Source organism: Staurois parvus, unplaced genomic scaffold (assembly GCF_062004578.1).
Source record: "Staurois parvus isolate SC_StPar_1 unplaced genomic scaffold, SC_StPar_1.0 ptg000029l, whole genome shotgun sequence".
In the NCBI taxonomy this organism is placed as follows: domain Eukaryota; kingdom Metazoa; phylum Chordata; class Amphibia; order Anura; family Ranidae; genus Staurois; species Staurois parvus.
Window position 1 is genome coordinate 4,671,268 of NW_028317825.1, and position 27,427 is coordinate 4,698,694.

General features: G+C 40.5%; 1 protein-coding gene across 3 annotated transcripts; it reads left to right on the forward strand.

The window, feature by feature from the left end:
* Positions 1-2,354: 2,354 nt before the first annotated feature.
* Positions 2,355-27,389, forward strand: BCL7B (BAF chromatin remodeling complex subunit BCL7B). 3 transcript variants are annotated; one of them, XM_089657392.1, is made up of 6 exons: positions 2,355-2,590; positions 5,527-5,611; positions 7,563-7,638; positions 13,734-13,817; positions 24,820-24,899; positions 26,118-27,389. In XM_089657392.1, the coding sequence occupies exons 1-6, from the start codon at positions 2,499-2,501 to the stop codon at positions 26,205-26,207; spliced, it is 507 nt and encodes a 168-aa protein (XP_089513518.1). In that variant the 5' UTR covers positions 2,355-2,498; the 3' UTR covers positions 26,208-27,389. The 3 variants fall into 3 exon arrangements, with proteins under 3 accessions (XP_089513518.1, XP_089513507.1, XP_089513511.1); XM_089657381.1 differs by having other exon boundaries at positions 2,362-2,590; positions 13,734-13,886; XM_089657385.1 differs by having other exon boundaries at positions 2,365-2,590; positions 5,527-5,602; positions 13,734-13,886.
* Positions 27,390-27,427: the final 38 nt, after the last annotated feature.

Consider the following 27,427-nt stretch of genomic DNA (forward strand, 5'->3'; position numbering starts at 1 on the left):
CAACGGCTTGTAAATACCCATCTTAGAAAGGGGGAAAAAGCCTGTTTGAGAAACGAAGAATTGCCTGCAGTGAAGTGGAAGGCCAAACGGGATGTTTTCGTCCTGTCTTCCATTCACGCAGATACGACCATCCAAATTACCAAAGCAGCTGGTGTTGTTGAGAAGCCCCTCTGTGTTCACAATTATAACCTTAACATGGGAGGGGTGGACTTCAACGCCTAACAGGATGAAGCCATACTTAGTTTCCCGAAAAGCCAGACTCTGGTACAAAAAAGTGTTTATTTCAATTGGCTTTATATAATGCTTTTGTTGTTTACAAAGCAACTGGACATAGTGGATCCTTCCTAAAATTCCAGGAAGAGATCATCACGGTCCTTTTGTATCCAGAAGGTGCTGTGACCCCAACCCAGATGCAGTTAGCAGGCTGCATGAGAGGCATTTTTACGATGCCATTCCTGGTACCCCAACCCAAAGGAACCCCCAAAAAAGATGTAGTGTCTGTAGAAGACATCAAATTAGGCGTGACAGACGCTTTTATTGTCCCTCCTATCCTGACCAACCTGGACTCTGCATCAAGGACTGCTTCTGTCGCTACCATACACTAGTGGAGTATTAGTATAGGGTACAGCACGGCACAGTTCAGGGCACATTTACACAGGGTTTCGAAAGATGTTAGGTAGTCAGGAAACTGGCTATCGCATTTGGAGAGACCCTACAATCTGTTTATAAAATGTTAAAGTTTGAAAAAAAAAAGTAAAAATAAAAAAGCACAAATCCCCCCCAAAAATTTAAATTTTAAAACCCAAAATAGTTTTTTTTTGTTGTCATTTTTGTTATTGTTCTACTTTTACTGTTTTATTGTTACTGTTTTATTGTTAACCATTGCTGTTTTCTTTGCGGGAATGCTTTCAGCTGCAGCACTTACCTGTTTATTCTGACAGCAACAGGAACTTGCTCTTAGAATATACATAAATCAGTGTGGGCAACGCTGTTGGGTTAGATTTTTCATCCACAGTTTAAAAAAGAGCATATATGTCGAAGCATGGGGGCCTTGGGTGGCCAGTGGGTGGATGGCCCCTATGCTTCCGCATATACAGGTGAAACTCAAAAAATTAGAATATCGTGCAAAAGTTCATTTACTTCAGTAATGCAACTTAAAAGGTGAAACTAATATATGAGATAGACTCATTACATGCAAAGCAAGATAGTTCAGGCCGTGATTTGTCAAACTGCTGTATCAAAGCACAGTTATGTGGAAGGGAAAAGTGTGGAAGAAAAAGGTTAACAAGCAGCAGGGATGACTGCAGCCTGGAGAGGATTGTCAGGAAAAGGCCATTCAAAAGTGTTGGGGACTTTCACAAGGAGTGGACAGGCGCTGGAGTCAGTGCATCAAGAGCCACCACACACAGACGGATCCTGGACATGGGCTTCAAATGTCGTATTCCTCTTGTACAGATCTCTCCCCTTTTGGTTTGTAAACAATACAGATCTCTCCCGTATTTATGTAAACAATACAGATCTCTCCCCTGTCTGTAAACAATGCAGATCTCTCCCCTGACTGTATCTGTAAACAATGCAGATCTCTGCCCTGTCTGTAAACAATACAGATCTCTCCCCTGTCTTTATGTAAACAATCTAGATCTCTCCTGTCTGTAAACAATATAGATCTCTCCCCTGTTGGTATGTAAACAATACAGATCTCTCCCCTGTCTGTCTGTAAACAATATAGATCTCTCCCGTCTGTATGTAAACAATACAGATCTCTCCCGTCAGCACCAGCGCGCAGCTATTGCTCTGCATAACAGAATACAAAACAGCGTGCTTACACAGTAAAGCACACACAGACAAAATATTATAACAACACAGAGATAACCTTTTGATCACCCCACGTTAACCCCTTCCTGCCCAGTGCCATTAGTACAGTGTCAGTGCTTTTTATTACCACTGATCACTGTATTGGTGTCACTGGGGATGTCAGTGACAGTTCCCCCAGTGTCATATTGCCCACCGAAGTCATTGATCACAGCCATTACTAAATTTTTTTTTTTAATTTCCAGTATATATACCGCAATTTGTAGATGCTTTAACTTTTGTTGCATGATCGCGCAATTGTCAAAGTAACGCAGCACCGTATCGCTAAATATGGCCTGGCCAGGAAGGGGGCAAATCCTCTGAAGGGCAAGTGGTTAATAAAACCTGTAACTATTAAAAGATTGAAAATGGCAGTAACATGATTAATGCTTATATGAGAATTTAGTGAAGTCGCTTTATGTCCCCTTTGACGTCACTCCTGTCTTTTCACAGAACTATGGCTCACGAGAACATTATGTACTGCGCATGCTCGGACACAGTTCCACTTAGCAGGAAGAGCGGACAACTTTGTGAGACTTCCCGCCCAGTCCTATCTCCAGAGGCGTGCGCCTCGTCTAGAGACGTCACTGGCGGAATGCTCTAAAGCCACGCCTATCCAGGCGTCAAGCCGCGGCGCCGAGAAGAAAATGTCAGGCCGCTCAGTTAGAGCAGAAACCCGCAGCCGGGCCAAAGATGACATCAAAAAAGTCATGGCGGCCATCGAGAAGGTCCGCAGATGGTGAGCGTTCCTCGGGACTCAGGAGAAGTGCCCTCCAACACACTCCTGGAGGGGAAGAGTCGCTCATGTAAATTGGGACTCCCCGAGCCGGCAAATAACTTAGAGAGAGGGAGGTGCTGATTGGAGGAGCAGCTGAGTGACGCGTCTAACAGCCTGTCATGAGGCTCCTCTACAAGGCTGAGCTGTCAACGTCTCATTTCAATAGGACAAAGGCGTGTCTAGGGGCAAGGATGGGATTGGTGGAACTGAGCAGCAGGAGGGGCTCAGTGATTGGACGAAGAGAGCCTTGAGAGATTGCCAAGCCTGTGAAAGGGGTCTAGTGTGGGTTACCATGGGGATGGGCGAGCGATGCAGTTGGAAGGGAAAGTTGGCTGATACTGCTGGGATGTTTACTGGTGACGTCGTGACTTGGGTGTAATACGTCACCCACCATGCCAGATAGATGAAGTATAAGACTGATTGTGTGTGGGGGTCACGTGTAGAGCCACAATGTACCAAGTAGAATGTGGTAATTTATTAGATGTAAAAGTATTTATCAGATCAATAGACCAGCCATCAGTCTTTGGAAAGGGCAGAGCAGCTCAAACTGGATACAGGTTTCCTAAAGTGGAACTCTAGCCAGTTTCTTTTTTTTTTTTTTATTGCTATGTCCCCATATGATAGATTTCCTTTTGGTTCTGGTTCCTGTTGTCATCATTGTAGAATGCTAAACTTTTATGCCTGGTTCACACTACATGTGTTTCGGTTGCATTTTTTTCTGCATCCAAAAGCACAGAAAGTAGGTAATATGGTTGTCAATGTCATAGTTCACATCAGTGCTTGCAGTTCTGGGTGCAGAATAAAAAAGTAGAATATGCTGCATTTTTTTCTTCACAGAACTGTACTGGAATGCAGTAAAACGCACCAAAAATGCACTGGAGTGCACGTTCCTATTTAAATTGAGGAAAATGAACTGGAATGCGTAAAAAATGCATCCGGAATGCATCTAGACTGCGTTTCTATAGTGTGAACCGGCTCTTAGTGCTCATCCACATCAGCTCGCACACTAAAATGCCTGTATGATGAGTAGGGGAGGTGTTGTCACAATGTACCATACGGTTTATTTTTTAGCTGGAGTGTCACAAAATGACAGTTCTTTCACATCTGTGAGCTGCAGTGTAATCCGTGCGGTGCCATGCTCTTTGATACATAAAACTCTAAATTTACTCCTTTTTTTGCAACATACTACAACGCCCATAAACATGAAACATGAGATGTAAGGTGAAGTACTCCCCTCCTCATTCCAGTGATGCGGCAGTTAATCCCTCGCTGGATGCTGTCCTCCTCTCCCTGGTTACTTCCATGTGCTGGGTTTTCAATCTTTTAATTGGCCAGTTAGGAAATAACATCATTCCACGCATGCTCAGCACAGTGTGCATTCAATAGAAGACTGCAAGTGTTTGTTATTGTAGGGACATAGCCTGTCTCTTCAGCAATACAGAGCTGCCTGTTCTCGTTTTTTTTTTTTATGAGGTTTCGTTCCACCCTGGGTTCACACTGATGCGGTGTGGAATTTGCACCGGTTTCTGTGCGGTTTCTGCACATCATAATCGCACCCCGTTCATACGAACTGCTGCAGGTGTGTATTTTAACGACACCCCAAAATCCGTTTGTAAAATGCTGTGCGATGTGCAGAATCCTATCGCATGGGTGTGCACACCTATGCAAACTGATTCTGGGGCGGACAAATAAAGGATCCTGCACTTTTTGGTGCGGATGTGCTACGATATGAGCCTTACAAAATGTATGGCTCAAATTTCACCGCACAGAAATCGCATGTGATTTGCACAGGAATGCAGTGCAGTTTCTGTGTGAATCCCATGCGATGTGCCGCACTGCACCAGTGTGAACCCGGGCTAAAAGCAGAGCTAAACTCTCCCTTTGCTAAAAACAAATCTTGACCTCAGTTTAATCTTCAACTGCCATGGTGCTGCACATGTGATCAGTTATGACTCCAGCCATTTGATTGCTTGACAGTTGGCTGACAGCACAAGCAAATGTGACAGTATTCCTGGCATGCCAGGAATGTAAATGTTCTTTGAAACCGGTAAATTGATGGGTTTAGTTCCGCTTTAAGCAATGAACCTGTTAGACATTAGTCATATGTTAAATAAAAGAAGGGACTTGTTCTGGGTTGGGATTCAGCCTGGTTGCCCTATTCAGTAGCCTGTGACTAGTACATGGAGCTGAAGTGTTTTTTGTTTTTTTTGTTTTTTTTTTAAAGATGATTTTAATTAATATTTTCATTGTAACAAGAAAAATACACCAGTAGCAGAAATTTGATTTATTTTTTTCTATGGCCCACAAATGACTTTGTGCCAGTCCGTGACCAAGTTAGAGTTCGTTGTCCCTTCCACAGTCACACATTTTGTTTGGATGATTAACTTTAAAGTGGGCCCAAGACACTCTTTAGTTATCTATAGAGTAGGGAAGGGTTAGCCCTCTCTTTACACTCACTTTTGCAGACGCCATTTTTTTGTTTTCTGTTATTTTGAAAGTGTAAATGATGGAAATAAAATCTAACTTTTGTTGACATATTATAAGAATGTCTAATCTGTAATTTGAGGCCTTTTGGAGATTTTTCCATCTTTCCATGGCTTCTTTATGCACATTAATACAAATTTTTAGCTGGGGTGCCCAAACTTTCGATCCCCACTGTATATATATAGGGAAATGTGGGGTTTTATGGGTGGCATTTCTCTACAGGCAGGCTCTTCTGATCTGCAGGTATGTAGGAAACGCTCAATAATTATATCCTCCTGAGCACATTACAAAAGTAGAGCGACATACTTTCTTGTGTGTACTTTACATGCTCCTTTAGTATACTAGAACTGATCAATAAAAGTTTTATAGTTTAAGTTTTGTACATATGACTATACTGTTTGCTCTTCCTGCAGGGAGAAGAAATGGGTGACAGTTGGGGACACCTCTCTGCGGATTTTTAAGTGGGTTCCTGTTATTGATGGAAGAGATGTACGTATGGTAAAGGCATTATAAATCTTCCTACCTGCACCTTGCGTTTTTCACCTGTATAAGATGTACATTGATCAAGTAGTTTCATGGTGTCATTTGTAGGCCTGTACACACAGTCTATAGTACAGTAAATCTTAACATTCCAGTATTCGCAATCTGTTTGTGTTCAAACATGAGGTATGTGATATAGCACGGCACGGGTTAATACATGACCTCTGTCTGTAGTCGGAGATCTGAAACTATGAAGAAACTGGGTCTCAGTCTAGTGCTGGTGAGAACTAATTAAATCTGACAGACACACGTAGGCAGAACATTCACAGACATGCAGAGAGCTGGAAGATGTTTTTATATTACATTAGCACTCCCACTTTTGTGACCTGACACAGCAGATGGCAATGCATGCACTGGATGCTGTGACCCGGAACAGGAAGTTTTCTTGTCCTTATGGCAATTGGGGACAGTCATTACAAGGTAAGACAAACAAACAACACAGGGATTATAACTATACTAATCTATATTATTATTAATATAATTATATTTGAATGCTTGGTTAGATTTGGTTTTATGCCACAATCACTCCAGTGCATGGTTTTGTCTCTTAAGATTTCTTGTGTCGTCAGTCTGCCATGGTTGTAAAGGTCGGGGCCTGATACTTCATGTAGTTAGAGGAGCAAGTGAGTTTAGTGTGGATGAAAGAGAACTGTTGTAGACAGCAGTGGCCAGGTCCGGGCAGGACAGGGGAGAGATACTGTCATAGAGGCGATCAGTTGTAGAGTGGAAAAGAGAAGGGTTAAGTTGTGAAAGTTTCTGCGGATAATTGTTTGCTGCTTGGAGGGATATGTGTTTGAAGAAGAGGACACTGTGAAGGGGATGAGATTGTGATCAGAGAGAGGAAAGAGGGTGTTTGTGAGGTTGTTATAACTACACTAATCTATAGTTAAAGTGTTACTAAGCCCAGGATCCTGCATTTACTATATCCACAGTACACAGAACATGGAAATGCAATTCTAGTAATATACTGCTAAATACCTTTTCTTTTCAGCAGTTAGAGCAGTCTTGTGACTTCTGTTAGTGTTCAGCAGAGCACTGGTTACAGCTTGTAGGAGGAGTTTACATTCTGCTCTAGGAAGATGCAAAACCCCTGACCTCTGTCTGGATAGTGCTGGTTGGCCCTGTGCTGATCACATGCACTCTCCCATAAAAAAAAAAAAAAAACCCACTCTAGCAATGCACACTAAACTGAGCTTGTGCAGAGTGAATCCACACATATATCTTATCAGGAGATAAGAGGGGGACACTGAAAGAAGGGGAGGATCAGAGAAGTCAGGATCAAACTGCATTTTTACACAATGCAGAGGATTAACCCCTTAGGTTCCACAGTGCGTGGTTTACTGCATATACAGACTGATTTTGCTGTTGTGGGTTTAGTAACACTTTAAAACAACAAAAATGTGTAAAAGTGCCTTTTAACTTCTTTCAGGGGAAGCTATCGTGAGAAAATAATACTGACTTTATTGAATGACTGTAGGTCATGTACAGAAGAGTCTCTTATCTACTGTCCTGTCACAGATAATAAAGGGACAATAATCAATCTGTGCTGTTTGATGATGCATTGTATATACCTTGTTATTTACATAAGGCTGGCTGTAGACAAGTAGATATCTCACTTGTCTGATTTTCTGGGTTTTGGGTGGACCCTCTGTGTCCTTTTGTACAGGACAGGGCCGGTTCTGCATTGTACAGGATAACAGCAGAGCTGCAACAGGTCGAGCAGCAAAAGAGATTGGGCTTGGGGGGGGGGGGACGATCAATGAGAAATATACTGGAGTGCCATTTCTTAGCTTCTTCTAAAGAAAATACTGGTTGCCTTGGCTGTTATGCTGACCCTCTGGTTTCAGTATTTCTAAGTCATGTTTGCTTTTCATATTCACAAATCAATTTAAACCTTTCTCTTCTGCAGAAAGAGAAGGTGAAAGGAAGCACAACTCTGGGCAGCTCGTCCACTGCCAACTCCTCTCTCCTGCTGGAATTTCAGGGTAAGGTTCATTTTCATGTACTTAAGACCCACAAAGGATTTCTTTAATTGCCTTGGTAATGTATTGTATATTACTTCACATCTGACTAGTCATAATGTTTGTATGACTGTAGTACAGTGGGGATCGAAAGTTTGGGCACCCCAGCTAAAAATTTGTATTAATGTGCATAAAGAAGCCAAGGAAAGATGGAAAAATCTCCAAAAGGCATCAAATTACAGATTAGACATTTTTATAATATGTCAACAAAAGTTAATTTTATTTCCATCATTTACACTTTCAAAATAACAGAAAACAAAAAAATGGCGTCTGCAAAAGTTTGGGCACCCTGCAGAGTTAATATCTTGTACTGCCCCCTTTGGCAAGTATCACAGCTTGTAAACGCTTTTTATAGCCAGCCAAGGGTCTTTCAATTCTTGTTTGAGGTATCTTTGCCCATTCTTCCTTACAAAAGTCTTCCAGTTCTTTGAGATTTCTGGGCTGTCTGTCACGCACGGCTCTTTTAAGGTCTATCCATAGATTTTCAATTATGTTGAGGTCAGGAGATTGTGAAGGCCATGGCAAAACCTTCAGTTTACGCCTCTTGATGTAATCCCCCGTGGATTTCGAGGTGTGTTTAGGATCATTATCCATTTGTAGAAGCCATCCTCTCTTTAACTTCAGCTTTTTCACAGATGGCATCAAGTTACCATCCAAAATTTGCTGAAATTTTACTGAATCCATTTTTCCTTCTACTCGTGAGATGTTCCCTGTGCCACTGGCTGCAACACAATCCCAAAGCATGATTGATCCAACCCCATGCTTAACAGTTGGACAGAGGTTCTTTTCATTAAATTCTGTGCCCCTTCTTCTCCAAACGTACCTTTGCTCATTCCGGCCAAAAAGTTCAATTTTAACCTCATGGGTCCACAGAACTTGTTTCCAAAATGCATCAGGCTTGTCTATATGTTCATTTGCAAAGTTCAAACGATGATTTTTGTGGTGAGGATGTAGAAGAGGTTTTCTTCTGATGACTCTTCCATGAAGACCATATTTGTACAAGTATCTCTTTATAATGGAATAGTGTACCACAACTCCAGTGTCTGCCAGATCTTTCTGGAGGGATCGTGCAGTCAAACGTGGGTTTTGAATTGTTTTTCTCACAATCCTGCGAGCTGTTCTGTCTGATATTTTTCTTGGTCTTCCAGATCTTACTTTAACTTGCACTGTTCCTGATGACTGCCATTTCTTAATTACATTCTGAACAGAGGATATTGACATCTGAAAACGCTTTGCTATCTTCTTATAGCCTTCTCCAGCTTTGTGAGCGTCAACTATTTTCAGTTTCAGTTTTCTAGACAACTGCTTAGAAGAACCCATGGTGCTGATTGTTGGGGCAAGGTCAGATGAGTCTGGGCATTTAAAACCTTTGAGATTGACATAACCTGGTCTTCCCAGACGATGATTGAGAACAATCCATGACACTGGCAGGTCTCAGCTTGGCAAAGGGGGCAGTGCATGCTATAAATTCTGCAGGGTGCCCAAACTTTTGCAGACGCCATTTTTTTGTTTTCTGTTATGTTGAAAGTGTAAATGATGGAAATAAAATCTAACTTTTGTTGACATATTATAAGAATGTCTAATCTGTAATTTGATGCCTTTTTGGAGATTTTTCCATCTTTCCTCGGCTTCTTTATGCACATTAATACAAATTTTTAGCTGGGGTGCCCAAACTTTCGATCCCCACTGTAGAAATGTGAGATGGCAAGCTTCCATTGAGGCAGGAACTTTTGCTGTGGTTAGCAATGGCAGTGTAGTCTGAGCCCTGACTCGTGAGTTTCTTCATTGGTGCATCATATGATGGGTGTCCTCACTGGCCAATTGGAAGGTTCCGTTTGAACTGCGCAGTTTTATTTTTTGTCAGCGTAACATTAAAAGGAACCTGTAAATTGCCTGTACTGGGCTCAGAAAACTCACTCTAAGGCTTGGTTCACATATATGCATTTTTCGTTTGATGCTTTCTCTAGTGCTTTTTGCAGTTTTTGTGTTTTTTCTACACGCGTTTTTGACACGTTTTTACTGCATGTTGCGTTTTGTTCAGCTCCTTTTTTTTGTTGTTAGTGGAATTTTTTTTTTTTTTGCTGGGCAGAATAAAAATGCAAACTGCATCAAAAAAAACACACTACCATGCATTTCAGCAGCTTTTCCATTTTAGCAAAAACTCTGCTTTTTTGCTTTCAAAAAAGTACCTGGTCCTTTCCAAAAACACAGCAGCTCAAAAAAAAAACCATAGATGTGAGCATGTTCCATAGGAAACCCTGTTAAATGGACTGTAGTGCATTTTTGCAAAAAGCACTAAAAAACGTATTGGTGTGATCGGAGCCTAAAAGAGGATTTTATACCACATTTGTGGTAGAGCGTAGTGTTTTAGGGATCATATAGTGTAAAAGTTAGAGCAGCTCTGGTCCTGTCAGTAATGTAGAAGGAAGGGATGTCCTAACCAGAAACACGAAAATAATTTTTGGGCTACAGCTCACAGAACGTTAGTGTGGTCAACAGGTTGTACATACAAGAATAATTTAAAAAAAGGATAAGAAATCATGGGAAATTTTGACTTTTTCTTTTGGTTGATCAAATAATCAATTCTGGGTTCAAATTGGAGATCGCACAAAAAAGCATGCACTGTCAACTGCGTTAGTTCAGTGGCAAGAATAAATCTGCATTGTTGTTCAGTAGAAAAATGAAATCTGCATTAGCATTCATTTTCAAGAATAAACTTGCATTGGTGTTCAGCTACAGGGTTAAATTAGTTTTGGTGTTTGCTTGGCATGTTAAAATGATTGTAAATGTTCTTTAAAAAAAAATTAAATAAAACATCTTATACTTACCTGCTCTGTGTAATAGATTTACACAGAGCAGACCCGATCCCCCCCCTCTTCTGGGGTCACACGCTGGCACTCTGGGCTCCTCCTCTCCTGTGTGTGCCACCATGTAAAGTTATGTACTTGCATGCATCATACATACAGTCATGGCCGAAATTGTTGGCACCCTTGATATTTTTCCTGAAAATCAAGTATTTCACACAAAAAAGGTATTGCATTAACACATGTTTTGCTATACACATGTTTATTCCCTTTGTATGTATTGGAACAAATATAAAACAGAGGCAGAAAAGCAAATATGACATAATGTCACACAAAACCCCAAAAATGGGCTGGACAAAAGTATTGGCACCCTTAACTTAATATTTGGTTGCACACCCTTTGGAAAACATAACTGAAATCAGTCGCTTCCTATAACCATCAATAAGCTTCTGACACCTCTCACCCGGAATTTTGGACCACTCTTCCTTTGCAAACAGCTCCAGGTCTCTCTTATTGGAAGGACACCTTTTCCCAACAGCAATTTTAAGATCTCTCCACAGGTGTTCAATGGGATTTAGATCTGGGCTCATTGCTGGCCACTTCAGAACTCTCCAGCGCTTCTTTGCCATCCATTTCTGAGTGCTTTTTGACGTATGTTTGGGGTCATTGTCCTGCTGGAAGACCCAGGATCTTGGACGCAAACCCAGCTTTCTGACACTGGGCCCTACAGTGCGACCCAAAATCCTTTGGTAATCCTCAGATTTCATGATGCCTTGCACACAGTCAAGGCACCCAGTGCCAGAGGCAGCAAAACAACCCCAAAACATCATTGAACCTCCACCATATTTTACCGTAGGTACTGTGTTTTGTTCTTTGTAGGCCTCATTCCGTTTTCGGTAAACAGTAGAATGATGTGCTTTACCGAAAAGCTCTATCTTGGTCTCATCTGTCCACAAGACGTTTTCCCAGAAGGCTTTTGGCTTACTCAAGTACATTTTGGCAAACTGTAGTCTTGCTTTTTTATGTCTCTGTGTCAGCAGTGGGGTCCTCCTGGGTCTCCTGCCATAGCGTTTCATTTCATTTAAATGTCGACGGATAGTTCGCGCTGACACTGATGCTCCCTGAGCCTGCAGGACAGCTTGAATGTCTTTGGAACATGTTTGGGGCTGCTTATCCACCATCCGGACTATTCTGCGTTGCAATCTTTCATCAATTTTCCTCATCCGTCCACGACCAGGGAGATTAGCTACAGTGCCATGGGTTGCAAACTTCTTGATAATGTTGCGCACTGTGGACAAAGGCAAATCTAGTTCTCTGGAGATGGACTTGTAACCTTGAGATTGTTGATATTTTGCCACAATTTTGGTTCTCAGGTCCTCAGACAGTTCTCGTCTCCTCTTTCTGTTGTCCATGCTTAGTGTGGCACAGACAGACACACAATGCAAAGGTTAAGTGAACGTCTCTCCTTTTTATCTGCTTTCAGGTGTGATTTCTATATTGCCCACACCTGTTACTTGCCCCAGGTGAGTTTACAGGAGCATCACATGCTTGTAACATTCTTATTTATCCGCAGTTGTGAAAGGGTGCCAATACTTTTGTCCAGCCCATTTTTGGAGGTTTGTGTGACATTATGTCGAATTTGCTTTCTTTCCTCCCTTTTTTTGTTTTGTCCCAATACACACAAAGGGAATAAACATGTGTATAGCAAAACATGTGTTAATGCAATACGTTTCGTGAGAAATACATGATTTCCTGGATAAATATCAAGGGTGCCAACAATTTCGGCCATGACTGTACTAGGGGGGGTACAACTGGGGGAATCAATGGTGGAGAAGGATCTGGGCGTTCTGGTAGATCACAAGCTTAATAATGGCATGCAATGCCAAGCTGCAGCTGAAGAGGAGATTAAGGGGGGATATGATCAACATGTATAAATACATAAGTGGTTCATATAGTGAACTGGGTGTAGAGTTATTCACCCTGAGATCAGAGGACAAGAGGGCACTCTTTATGACTGGAGGAAAAGATTTAATTTCCCAATTACGGAAAGGTTTCTTCACAGTGAGAGCTGTGAAAATGTGGAATAGACTCCTTTTAAGAGTTGGTTCTGGCCAGCTCAGTGGATTGCTTTTAAAATGGCCTGCATTGTTTCCTAGATACACAGAATATAACTAGATACTAACATTTATAGGTAAAGTTGATCCAGCGAAGATCCGATTGCCTCTCGGGAGATCAGGAAGGAATTTGTTTTCCCCTGCAGGAGCAAATTGGATTATGCTTTGCTAGGGTTTTTTTTTTTTTTTTGCCTTCTTCTGGACCAACTGTGGGTATAGGATTATAACTTTTTGGTTGAACTGGATAAACTTTGGTCTTTTTTTTTCAGCCAGACTAACTATGTAACCATAGGGTACTAGCATGCAAGCTTGATTCCCAGCCTCGCTGTGTGTGTCCATTGACACACACAGTGTCGTTCAGACCTGCCCCCTGCTCCCTTGTCACTGGATTAGCAGCAGGAGTCAATGGCTCCCACTACTCACTGAGTCCAGTGAGGTGGGAGAGAGAGCAGTGCCATTAATACTGGACACTGTGCTAGGTCGAGATCAGGCTCAGGTAAGTATTTGGGGGGGGGGGGGAGTTGCATGGAAGCTACCTTCTTAATAGGTTTTTTTGCAAGAATTCATTTAAGGTAAAAAAACTTAAAGCCCTTACAACCACTTAAACTTGCACTGGTGTTCAGTGGCTAAATTAAACCTGCACTGGTGTGCAGTGGTCAGATTAATCTTTAATTGGTTTTAAGTGACAAGGGTAAACCTGCACTGGTGCTCATTGGTAATACTGCTGCAAGTCTATGTTATGCCCCAACTCTTCATTCTTTCCTGAGAGACTAGAGCTGCTCCTCTCATTCTTCACTGCTGTCTCTTCATAGTACGAGCAGACAATGACTGACAGTGTTAAAATCATAGCAATAAACTAAACAAAAAGGAAAAATCAAAACTGTACATACAAACAAGCCACTGTCTCTTATCTCTCTCCAATTGAGAGTAATCACAACAGTGCAGGTAACACATTGAATGGTACAACTAGCACACATCTAACTTCCAACAATATCAGACATATTTAACCAGATGTGAATACAGCCTTAACAAAATAGGAAAATATAAAGTATTTGTATTCTGCAGATCTTGGATTTTTTCTGTAAGGGATAAATATACTGTATACTTTCTTTTTTACTAATGAAGTGTCATTGTATTACAGATGAGACCAGTAACCAAAGTTCCTTTTCTGATGTATACCAGCCAAAGGTAGAAAGCAGCAACTCCAGCCCAAGTCCCCCACATAGTGAGTCTCCCAGTCCAGTGCACACATCTGATTCTCAGCCCCCAACCCTGGGACAGGAGAGCTTGGCTGGTAAGAATATGTGATCCTGAGACCTTGTGTGAAGAGGCAACGTGGGGCGGCACCTGGATCACACTACTGTACTGTCATTGTGTCAGAGAGTTGGGCAGCTGTCATACACACATTAATGAACCAATTGTATACATTAACACAGAAAATCTGATTGCTGATTGGTATGTTTGATAACTGCAAAATCGTGTAATAAACTGAACCTGTAGTTGGGATAAATATGTGAACTTAGTAAAGTTGGTGCCAAATAGCAGGTGCCATAAGGTGCAAGAACATACTGTTCTACTTTTGGAGCTCCTCCTCTCTACTATGTTATGGGGAAGAATAAGCACTCTATCTCTTGCATTACACAATCCAGGGCTCTGTGCCTGACCAGTCTATGAAAATACTCAAACTTTGCCATGTTGGGGGCATACTGTATATAAACACCAGCATTAAGATGGTCTGTTTTGTATATTCACTGAAATAATCTATTGGTGCTCTAAGGTTTGCAAACTGAATAGCGTAAATATGATCTTGCACATTATGGTACATGCTTTTTTTTTTTTTTTGCCTGTAAATTTTAGTTCAAACATTTTACCTTCATTATAGGGATTTACTTGCATTGTATTATATTTTTATATATATATATATATATATATATATATATATATATATATATATAATAGGAATTTGGCAATCTATTAATAAGCGTGATTAGAACACAGAGGTGTTCTTGCATACAACACAAACACCCAGTCATAAGTTCTGCTTCACTGCTGTGCCCAGGATGAAACATGAAACACATTCCATCATGTAAAAACTGGAACTAAACCCTCATCCTTTACAGCCAAGGAAGCACCATCTTAGCTTGTTTAATCTGCAACTGCCATGGCATTGCACAGGTGATCAGCTATGATACCAGCAATTTGATGACTTGACAGTTCAGTTGAGAGATGACATAAACCCACTAGTACTGTTTAGGGAAACCCCTAAATCGATGGGTTTGTTTCTGCTTTAACATTTACAGCTACATACTGTACACTAAAGTTGCTACAGCTGAATTAGAATTTAGATATTTATCATACTGCTTTTACTTTGCTGTGCAGACTGTCATTTTATGGTAGCAACTATTGGATACGAAAGTAACAGGAAGCTAGTTTCAGTTAACAAATCTGTTTACAAGAACAAATTTAGTATTGTTAAACACTATTTACATAAAGTAGTTTATGCAAAAGTAAGTTCAATAGCCGTTTAGAAGAGAACTCCATACAAATACATTGATGTTGAGGGGGCTAAATATTACAGCCAGGGCTGCAGATGGGGGGCAGCACTGGTCCTCCTGTAGGGGGCTCAGGCACAACAGCCGAAGATGTTGGCTCGGTCATGTGATCAGCTGTGTCCAATCACAGCAGATCACATGTAAACACGGAAATGCTGGTTATCGGCATTTCTCTCCTCTCGAGCTGTCACGCTGACAGTGCTATCAGTGCCCATCACTGCAGCCTCATTAGCACACATCAGTGAAGGACAAAAATCACTTATTTACAAAATTGTATAACAAAAACTAAGAAAAATATATTTTGTTTTCAAAATTTTCAGTGGTTTTTGGTTTAAGAAAAAATAAAAATCCCAGAGGTGATTAAATACCACCAAAAGAAAGCTCTATCTGTCTTAAAAAAAAATGATAAAAATTTAATATGGGTACAATGTTGCATGACCACGCAATTGTCATTCAAAGCGTGACAGCGCTGGAAATTGGCCTGGGCAGGAAGGGGGTATAAGTGCCCTGTAGGCTAGTGGTTAAAGTGGTTGTAAACCCTTACATATATCCAGTGAAGTGACTGGCTTCAGGTGATGCACCTAATAAAACAAATCCTCCTACATAAGTTGTACCTGTCTATTTGTAGTATTATCTTCTCTACATTCTTTCAAAGTGCTGCGTTTATAAAGCTTGTCTGAGCTGTCAGAAATCTGGGGATAGAGATGAAATCACACACTGTGGGGAAAGCGGATTGGAGGGAAGGGAGACACCTCCGGCTTCACACAGGAACAGAGCTGAGGCTGTCAATCACAGGCTGGATTCCTCTCCGCTACCTTTTTTCTCATAATGTCAGGAAAACTTGTCGGAGGAATGGGGCAGCAGACAGAAATAACACTTGGTGCTCTGGATTGAGACAAGTACATAATTTTTTTTTTTTTTTAAGTCCGCAAACGTGCAACTATAACGAAAAATCCCGTAAGTGTTCACAAAAAAAGTGCAAGTGCAAAACACCACACGAAAAAGTGCACTTAGGGGTGTGCTGTGTCCTACCCCTAAAGGGGCTTGGACCGCTTACCCTGATCCCCCGGGGCACGAAGCTCCTGACGGGGACAAGGCTCCCAATTGGTCCTCCTGGCCAAAAGGCCTGGTGGACCACCGTTCCCTATGCCCAGCCAAAGCCGGACATCCAGTACTAGGCAAGGGGACTCTCCCGAAGAAGAGTCCCCTAGGGATCAGGGGAGGAAGGAACCGTATGGCCACACATCCTCCCCCTAGACTTCAGGGTAGGCCCGAGGACCCACACCCTCCATCCGTGAAAAAACACACACATAAGAGCAAAAAAGTGACAAACGTGGGAAGTGCATAATAAATAAAGAACAAGACAAGTACATAATATAGAGAGATATGCTTTGTTCATATTTTATGTCTGAGGCTTACAACCACTTCAAATCCTATCCTTTGCAGCGAAGTAAATGGTCACCTTAGTGTCTGTTTGAATTGCAATTGCCATGGTGCTAACCATGTGATCAGCTATGACACTAGCCATTTGATGGATTGACAGTTTGGTTAAACACTAAAATAAGCACACTAGTAATGGTAAAGTCAGCCATAGATGTATCAAATCTCATTCGATCCATCTATGGGCAGGCTGGTTTCACTGAAGTCAATCCACCGATCTTCTTTAGTACAACCAGCCTGTTGACTTTGTAGCATGCAATCACAGCCGGTGGCTATAGCTGCTAGCAGTGATCATTGTGGTCTGCCGGCAGAACACAATAGCACCACGGGAGGGATTCCCTCATCAACACAGTCAGCAATCAAGCAATTTTCTTTCCTTCTATCTGTGATGGAAGAAAAGAAAATTTGTATAATTTATTGCTTGATTAGCAGTTACCATTCAAGTTATGCCCTAAATGTAACTGTTTTGGGAAACTGTTCAGTTCTACTTTAAAGCTGAAATAAACAGCTTTAAAGATTTAAGGCAAAACATTTTTTTTTTACATTTTGGGGTGAGGTACAGTTATAACCCTTGTTAGGTTTTTTTGACATCTGTGTCCTATTGAGGACATTTCCTTCACTTCCTGTCCTATAGCTACAACAGGATGTGAGGGGAAATCATTCCAAAATGGGGAAAATCTGTGGTAGTCACCAGTATTGCCAGAACTAGTATCCCCATTGGTAGATTTTTCATCTATTTCTGTTCTGCCACCCACAAATGTGGGATTTTCTTTTCCAATTTTGGTGATAATGGACATCAGGACGAAATCTAACAGGTGATGTTATCACTCTCCACATCTAAAACAAAACTAAAAAAAAGTTTTGCCTTCAGTTATACTTTAATGTGACATCTGCCCCCCCCCCCCCCCCCCTTCCTTAACATGTCAAAATGTTGCAAATAAAAGCACCTGTGAGTGAAAAAAAGTCAGTAAATATACTTCCCCCACCTCTCTCATGCCCATGATGCTTAGGTAAGGGTAACATAACTATCCTAGTGAGACTTGGAATGCTACGACACTCCTGCACTGTGCTGTAGCCTCGTAGGGAAATTTGGAGTAGTTGTAATTCCCGGCATCTCTTAGGTCTACTTCTAGAGGCATCAGGCTTTTTCCTTTTTTTTTTTTTTTTATTTATTTATTTATTTTTACTGGAGCAGCAGCATTTTGGCAGAAAAAAACAATTCATGTACTTAAACATGCCTAAACGCTAGGCGCTAATTTATTTCAATGGCCAGAATAAATTTATTCTTGCCAGTGAAATTAATCAACGCTCAAACGCTTGATATGGGTAAACACGGTACACACTTTTACAAGCATCAGGCAGTTTTTTTGGGCTAAAATGCTACTGCCAGGAGACTTCTAGGGGAGATAAAAAAAAAAAAAAACAAAACAAAAAAACTGTCAGTGTGCATGAGGCCTCAGGAAAGATAGTGACGTCCACTCCTGCAGTACAAAAGTTAAGGGAAAGGTAAATAAATTAAATTTTGTTTGCAGTGGTTTAAAGTGGGGAATGAGATCTGGAAAGTTAGCTTTTATCCTGTCAGAATATTAATACCACATGGCAGCTCTTCTGGCATTATTTTTCCATTGAAACTGGTTCAGATAGTAAGTGCAGCATCAAATTCACACAAAAACCCTGCAACAACAAAGGACTTGTTAATGAGAACATATTCTTTGATTTATGGTGCACAGAGACCCTATAACAGATACAACATTAAAGGTCCTCTAGAAATAAATACATTGTACAAAGTGCTAAAAGTAACACAACCAATAAAAAAAAAAAAGACACAATGTTTATTGAATAAAATCAATATATTCAATATGAACTATACTGTATATTCTAGTCCATACAACACATATACCGTGGATATAACGTTTTCACACCCCTGTTAAAATGTCAGGTTCAGTGATGTAAAAAATGTGACAAAGATAAATCATTTCACTTTTTCCACCTTTAATGTAACTTATAAACTGTACAACTCAGTTAAACAACAAACTGAAATCTTTTAGGTGGAGGGAAGTAAAAATAAAAAACTAAAATATGGTTGCATAAGTGTTCACACCCTTAAACTAATACTTTGTTGAAGCACCTTTCAGCATGGCACATCTTGACTTGGCAATATTTGCCCACTCTTCTTTGCAAAAACGTTCCAAATCAGTCAGATTGCGAGGCCATCTCCTGTGCACAGACCGATCACCCCACATATGTTCGATTGGATTCAGGTCTGGGCTCTGGCTGGGCCATTCCAAACCTTTAATCTTCTTCTGGTGAAGCCATTCCTTTGTCGATTTGGAAGTATGCTTTGGGTCGTTGTCATGCTGAAAGATGAAGTTCCTCTTCATGTTCAGCTTTCTAGCAGAAACATGACTGTTTTGTGCCAGTATTGACTGGTATTTAGAACTGTTCATAATTCCCTCTACCTTGACTAAGGCCCCAGTTCCAGCTGAAGAAAAACAGCCCCAAAAATTATGCTGTCACCACCATGCTTCACTGTGGGTATGGTGTTCTTTTGGTGATGTGCAGTGTTGTTTTTGCGCCAAACATATCTTTTGGAATTATGGCCAAAAAGTTCAACCTTGGTTTCATCAGACCATAACACATTTTCCCACATGCTTTTGGGAGACGTCAGATGTGTTTTTACAAAATTTAACTAGGCTTGGATGGTTTTCTTCATAAGAAAAGGCTTCTGTTTTGCCACTCTACCCCATAGCACAGACATATGAAGAATACAGGAGATTGTTGTCAGGTGTACCACACAGCCAGTACTTGCCAGATATTCCTGCAGCTCCTTTAATGTTGCTCTAGGCCTCTTGGCAGACTCCCAGACCAGTTTTCTTCTCGTCTTTTCATCAATTTTGGAGGGACGTCCAGTTCTTAGTATTGTCACTGTTGCGTCATATTTTCTCCACTTGATGATGACTGTCTTCACTGTGTTCCATGGTATATGCTTTGGAAATTCTTTTGTACCCTTCTCCTGACTGATGCCTTTTAACAATGAGATCCCTCTGATGCTTTGGAATCTCTCTGCAGACCATGGCTCTTGCTGTAGGATGCAACTAAGAAAATGTCAGGAAAGACCAACCAGAACACCTGAATTTTATTAAGGGTTAATCAGAAGCACTTTAAATGATAGCAGGTGTATACTGACTCCTATTTAACATGATTTTGAATGTGATTGCTTAATTCTGAACACAGCTACATCCCCAGTTATAAGTGGGTGTGCACACTTATGCAACCACATTATTTTAGTTTTTTATGTTTACTTCCCGCCTCTAAATGATTACAGTTTGTTTTTAAATTGAGGTGTACAGTTTATAGGTCACATTAAAAGGTGGAAAAAGTTCTGAAATGATTTATCTTTGTCTAATTTTTTTACATCAACTATGGAACTAAGCCCTAATTGTAAACCATCATCTTTGGCAAATAACAAATCTATGCTGAACAATCTGGCCAATTGATGAATCTAAAATATAACCTTTATTCAGATATATATAAAATGTATGCTCAACTGTAATTAATGCCTATTGGAATGGAATGTACTGCGCACAACAATATGACTGGATACCATTGCAATTATTTACCTTACATCCAAATGGTTAATAACAACACCAAACCAAATACTATACCGGTTTAGATGAAATGACGGCATAAAAAGAGACACTGTTTGATCATAAGCCTATCAGCTTGAATATATAATTTAAAATATATCATTTTATATTAATAAGGAAATGGAGTTACCCCATGGACAAAACTAATTAGATAGTATAATCTGTTTTGCTACAGATACAGTATGTAATACGGGTACACTTATCCACTAAATGTCAGACTCTCATGAACTAGCCCCATACATCACCATATCCAATCAAAAATACCTCACTGTCTTGAGGAATGCAAATAATGCACTGTTAAACGCAGTACAGACCTCTCCAAAAAAGGGTCGAGAGGAGTAAATACCATGTGCATTCAGAAAGTGCTCATTCTGACAGCCCGCGTGCTAAAATGCTGTTTTATCATGCAGATTGCTGTCTCTTTTGTTGTGTAGTGAGGGTGCATTGCAATGTGCTGTTATAATGCATCACACTCTGCTTACATACATTTTTAACTCTATTGGAAGTGTACAAAGTATACACCCTGTTCAGGTCTCCGCAAAGTAGCGCCATATAGTGCGCTGCAAAAAATGCAGTACGTCTGCATTTTTCTGTACCACACCACATATCACACCAGTGTTAGGCCAGGGTCACAGCCATCTATTTCTGGTTTTGTCTGTTTTTAGCGTGTTCTTTAATGTTCATTGTAGTGTATTTACATGCATTTTCATTATTCTGTTGGGCATCACAGCACATGATGCTCAGAAAACCAGTCATACCTAATTTTTTAAACCACACCAAACCTCACAGATCTGAATAGTCTTATTGAATAACATTGCTTCTTATGACACATCCATTGTTTCTCTTTACAAAACACACAATATAATCCAAAGGTGTGAACAGGGCCTTGTACTGTGAATGGTGAATATAGAAAACAATTTTTTATGTGCACTAAGGGACCTTCATTTACATGTTTTCTAAAGTAAGGGCTTATTTACACGTGTTGCTCATATTGTTACCTTTTTAACAGCCTAATGGGATGGGAATGGGAATACTGCACCACAATTGCAAGTTGAGCATGTTGCTAGTGGTTGCAGTGCAGCCCTATTCACTTGGATATGTCATGTTTGGTGGTACTGCCTGGTGAAACACAAGGGGGGATAATGTTTGCTTGTGTACACACCCCCATCCAGCTGCCTTTGCAGCTTAAGGGAAGGGGTAGTAAAAGTGAGGCGCAATTGCCTATTTTTACTACCCTGCCAACCACAAGTGTAAACTTAAGCCAACCATAGATTTTTATTTATTTATTTTTATGTTCAGCGAGTAGGCTACACAAAAAAACTCCTCAAAGTTTCTTCCATCCATGCAAACTAGGGGATGAATTATTGAATTCCTCCCACCCTTTCCCCTAGCTGTGGCATTGTGTTCCAAAAGCAAAACTATCCGCTGTAGCCGCTGATCGACAAACGTTTTCCAACATTTCCATTCAACAGAAGTCAATCTAACTACTGACTTAACAAACAGGGACGGCCACATATGAATTGAAATTCAGACTGTCCTTCTATGGCCAGCTCAAGCCTGCGAGTTTGCCCACACACCGTGTGGAACATCACTGGTTATTAACACCTAACAACCAATAGTTTTAGGAACATCACTGCACTTGCAAATAAGATACTTTTAATGCTGTGCCTGTTATAGTGTCTTCGTGCACTGAGAATTGATGAACAGCCCTATTGATCTATAGTTTTTCTGTGTTAATATAGCACTGCACTTAGTCATTGATAGATCAATAAATGATTAGTGCAAGCTTAATCTGTGTGCAGTAGAATTTAACAGATTTCTAAAACGTGGGGTCTTGTGAGCTATTATGGTGAAAAAGTGTTCTTAATGTGTTAAATCAATATTGTGAATATTGCCAACAAAGTAAAATTAAAACAATTGAAATATAAGTGAAATAAAATTAAAATTAGTGGGTCGCCTACACTCTACACACTCATACCAATGTGTCATTGTGAAACCAAAAAATCATAAACAGTGTCGTGCTCCACTGACAATTGCAATAAAGAGTGAAGAAAAATTATTAAATAAATTAAATACAGTTCAACAACAAGTTATATGTAATAATTCAATCGTGTTTCGGCTGCAGAAATGTCCTTAATCAATCCGTGACTTTGACATTCCTTCTAGTGATGTGATAAGAAATGATTTGCGTGCAATCCACCAATCATAAAAATGTGTACCTTCACCAGCTGTGCTCTCACGTGGCATATATGACCAAACCGTTAAGTGAGGTCATATAAGGCTTGTGTCCCTGTAATTGGACTTACAGATGAATAGAATTATCCCTCTTCACAGTTGGGGTCTCCTCACTTCCTTAGAACTCCTCCTCCATAGGTAAAAATGCCATAAAGAGTAATAAAGAATATAGTGCTTATCTTCTTTTTAAAACATTTATTAAAGTAGTGCACTCACATGTAATACAGGTTAAAATTGCTTTAACACGTTGTAAAATGAATCCACAGTGTGCTTTTGAAAGCTACAGTATACTGTGTGTTGCCTTTGAGCGTTGTGACGTCAGCGCCCCTCCCCTACACGTTACGCCACCGGGTCACGGGGCTTCATCAGAGGGAAAAATCTTCACTATTGCAATTGTCAGTGGAGTGTGACACTGTTTGATTTTTTGGTTTCAGAATTTAACAGATTGACCATTCCACTGCAGTCCAGACTTTAAAATATACCTAAACACAAGAACAAAAACATTCCTAGTAGGGAACTTCAGACTGCCAGCCAGAAGTAAATAATGTCTAGAGCAATTTAGATGCTTCAAAAAAGTGTGGCAGAGCCATTTCCAGTTTTCCACGAGAAATTCAACTTTACAACGAAAATTCTTTCCTATAGCTGAAATGCTCAAAACATACAGTATATTAGACTAAAGATGCTTTTCCATTGAAATAAGTATAATGGTAAAGGCTTTGTTTATCATGGTAAAAAGATTAATATGAAATTAAATGAATATCCACTTAAAGGACTTGTTCACACCATGGTGCCGAGGCATGCATTTTTTTTATCTATGTGCCCTGTTCACACCACCACAGTAGTATCGCGTGCAGATTTTTTCTGCACAAGAATCTGCAACACGTATAAAACTCAATGAAACGTGCATGAAAACTGATGTGAAATTTGTATGTTTTCTCCTCAGTTTTTCTGCTCATGTGGTGGGAATGAGGCCTAAAGCAGAAATAAACCCTAAGATCCTTTACAGCCAAGGAAGCTGCCATCTTAGCCTCTGATCCACAGTTGCTATGGTGCTGCCCATGTAATCAGCTTTGACACTGGCCATTTGATGGCTTGACAGTCCAGTAGAGATCTAACATAAGAACACTAGTAACTAACAGCTAGCATTTAAAGCATGCTTTAAATTGGAACTAAACCCTTCTATCCTTTTCAGCCAAGGAAACTGGCATCTTAGCTTCAGTTTGATCTGCAATTGCCACGGTGCTGCACATATGGTTAGTTATGACTTCAGCCCTTTGATGGTTTGACAGTTTGATTGAGAGCACAAGCAGCTAGCATTCTCAGCATGTTGGGAATATAACAGTTTTTTAAAACTGTTAAATCAGTGGGTTTAGTTCCACGTTAAGGTATTAATTCAAAGGGAGATGTGGAAAATTAAAAAACAAAACAAAACAGAAATTGATACTCACCTGGTATTGCAGACATTTTCAACAATAACAGCAATTCTGCTCTTTGGTCTAGCATTCCAGGCTCCCCCAATATCAGTGTGCTTGTCTGCGATCAACTTCCAGGTTGTAGGTGCTAACCCACCACCTCCCACTCCTCACACTGTCCATTACTTTCATGGGAGTCCTCATGATAAGAGGGTGGGCCAGAGCCATCAATCAGGAAGCTGGTTATTTTTTGCAGGGGAAATGTTCACTGATCCTGGGCATTGGATAGAAGGGGACATATGGTATGCAAGTACCCGAAGATGCCAAAAGGGTGTCAATTGTTTAATTGGTCAAAGATTCATTTTATAACATTTTTTATCCAGGCTTACAAGGATAAATATTGAGCAACAACCAGCAACAGAAAGGGTGGCATACTTGACCCCTGTTCAGAAAATGCTGTTCCATATTCCCTCTGTTGCTGCTTGCATAACCCTAATCATAGCATTTTATTAAATGATCCTTGCTGAGGAAGCGGATATGCCAATCTGAATTCCAATCTTCCTCTGCAGTTGAAAGGAACACATACCTAGGCTCTTGGTTTTGTGAGCATCATCATAGCTGCATTTTATGGCCTGCATCTAATAATTCTTTATTCATCCTGCAATTGGAGTATAGGAATAGTATTTCCTCTGTGCTACAATCTTTTTGTGCCTCTTTCTGAAAGTTGGTTCAAACAATCAGTTGTCGGAGCCTTTGTGGGGATACAAATTTGTATATATAGAGTTCTATATAGTCTTTCTTCAACTTTAATGCTTTTAATCTTGTTTAAAGACAGCATAGGGATAATTTATTGGAATCTGTAGTATGGTGGAGTGGATAGGAGTGACAGTTCATGAATAATATTTGATGCACGATTTGATTCCTTGTGTATACTTTTTCAGAGCCTGCTGTTGCTGTTTCTGAGGGAGCTGATGAACCACCTACACTGACCAAGGAGGAACCTGCTCTGTCTTCAGCTCAGGTACACTTTGATGCCAGATGTTACAATAGCACATCCAATCCTACTAGTACCAGAAACATTGCAGTAAATATTTATTTCCTAACAAGGCCACTCATGTGGATCAGTCTTAATACCAATATCAGATAATTTCTAAAAAGAAGTTCTTCAGTCATCTTTTGAAAAATGAAAAGTCAGCAGCTACAAAAACTGTAGCTGCTGACTTTTAAAAATAGGACACTCACCTGTCACAGGATCCAGCACTGTGCTTACCCGGCTGATTTCTTCACCAGGCTTTGGTCCTCGGAGCTGGCACATTAACTTGGGCAGCTGGCTGTGATTGCTTGCTGCTGAGATATCCAAATGGCCCCACAGCTTTTTGTCACATGTCACAGACCTGTGTCATGTCCCAGAAGGCTGTGAGGTAGAGGAGGGGGGGGGCTGAACTTCCATTCAGATCAAACTGGAATTGGGGGAGCAGGAAACTGTCAAAACCATGTACTAGCTTCTGCTTCCCCAAAAAATAAAGTGCCGAAGGGGGGAGGAGGAGCGGAACTTCCCTTTTTGGGTGGTGTGTGTGTGTGTGCGTGTGCGTGTGCGTACACATATATACTGTACCTCACCTTCCACTTGCACCACTGATCGTTGCCTCATTAAAGATGAACCTCTTGATGACATTTCTTCTGAAACTGACACTTCCTGGAGTTTTGATCTCTTATGCTGTGTGCAGCACTCAGTGGTTCCTCCCACCGACCTTTATGTCCCTTCTGTGTTCTGCGGAGGCATATCCTATCTAATCATAAAGTCGATGCCACATCATACAGTATGTTAAGCCAAAAGCTGGCCACAGATGTTTTTTTTTCCTATTCAGCCAGCAGGCCAAATGAAAAAAAACAAAAACAAAAAAAAAACACGAATGGACTCCTCCATGCACACAAATGAAGTGGACGTAGGAATCTCCCTGCTAAGACATTGTATTCCGACAGCAGAACCATCTGAATACACTGATTAGTGGCTGCAGCTGCTAATCGACAAAAGTTTGTCAACTTGTTCATTCAACAGAACAGGGACAACCATACACTGACTGAAATTCAGGTGATCATTTTGTGGCCACCTTAAGTATGACGGTACAGATTTGTTTTTGCATCCTGCCAATTGCATGTTTTAATAAGAAGGATGTGGTTACAATGTATCTAGCAGTGTTGAATGATACTTAACTGCAAACCTTTTTTTTCCTCTTAGATAGAAGATCTGGATGAGTCTGGTGCACCACCATTGAAGAAAGCATGTCCAGATGTGCCTTCCCATCCAACAACAGCTCTAAAAAGCTAGTGCCAGTCTCAGCATGCATAAAGCAGAACTAAACCCTCTTAAGTCCTATCCTTGAGGAAGGTGCCATCCTAGCCTCTATTTAAATCTGCAGTTGTCATGGTGCTGCTCATGAGATCAGCATTTGCTCCAGCCATTTCAGGGCTTAAAGGTTTGGTTGAAAGCTGACATACGCACACTGGCAACTGTAACAGTTATCACTAGAGACATGCCTTGAATGTAACTGTTTGTGAAACAGTTAAATCAATGGGTTTAGTTCTGCTTTAATTGTCTTGCTGTAATTGTCTTTGAAAGCCTTAGCTGACAATGTTTGCACTTAAAGGGAACATGTTGGAATGGCTGTTACCTCGCACAACCAAGGCTCCTATTCAGAGCTGGAGCCTCCACTTCTGTAGGAGACCCAGGGCTGTGAACGCTAACAGCTGTCCTGACAGGTTTCATTAAAGGCTGGATGTTGTGCAATTACTGACCATATAGCTTTCAAAGGGAGGAACTTATAACCTACCTGACTGAGATGCAGTTTGGACTGCAAAGTGTGACAGTAATGTTTTGCTTTATTGTCACATATTTAAAGGCACTTTTAAAATAATGATTCATTAGTCCCCTGAAATCTGCAGATGCCAGCCATGTATGCGGTTTCCATGCAATGTCCACGTCTAGCTTCATTGCCCTAATTTATGGAGTTTATGAAGAATTATATCAAAAAGTTGATATAGTGGGTTCTTCCCTGTTTGACAGGCCTGATCATCACCTGGCCAGGAAATATGTGAACTAAACAGAATAGATTAATAGAACTGACACAATTGCACTTTGTCAGATACCTTCCAGAAGATAATGAGACTGACTTATGAGAAATGGAGCTAAAGTACATCTTTTATCCATAATAAACAGTTACATTCTTTTATTTGAAAGAGAAAATGTAATTGGTAACAACTCCCATGTAAGCTCCCTTTCTTTGCTCTACTCTTCATATTTGAGTCCCAATGTCTCATGCCTACCACTGAGAATAGTAATTTTTCCACGCATTATTAAACTATTTCATTCCTTAAATCTACAGAGATCCTATATATTGTGTTAAGCTTATTTCATAAGAGCTATAGTATTATCTGTTCTATAACATTTAGAAGTTTATGGATGTGTTTCAGCACAGCAAAAGATATTTTTAATAAATTAAGCTATTTGAAATTGGGTTCCTTGTTTATTTCTCATGCTATATATTAAAA

Coding starts and splice junctions, on each gene's coding strand:
- BCL7B (XM_089657381.1), top strand. CDS start 2,499: ATGTCAGGCCGCTCAGTTAGAGCAGAAACCCGCAGCCGGGCCAAAGAT. Junction 7,639..13,733: donor TCTCCTGCTGGAATTTCAGG/GTAAGGTTCATT, acceptor ATTGTATTACAG/ATGAGACCAGTAACCAAAGT. Junction 24,900..26,117: donor CTGCTCTGTCTTCAGCTCAG/GTACACTTTGAT, acceptor TTTTCCTCTTAG/ATAGAAGATCTGGATGAGTC.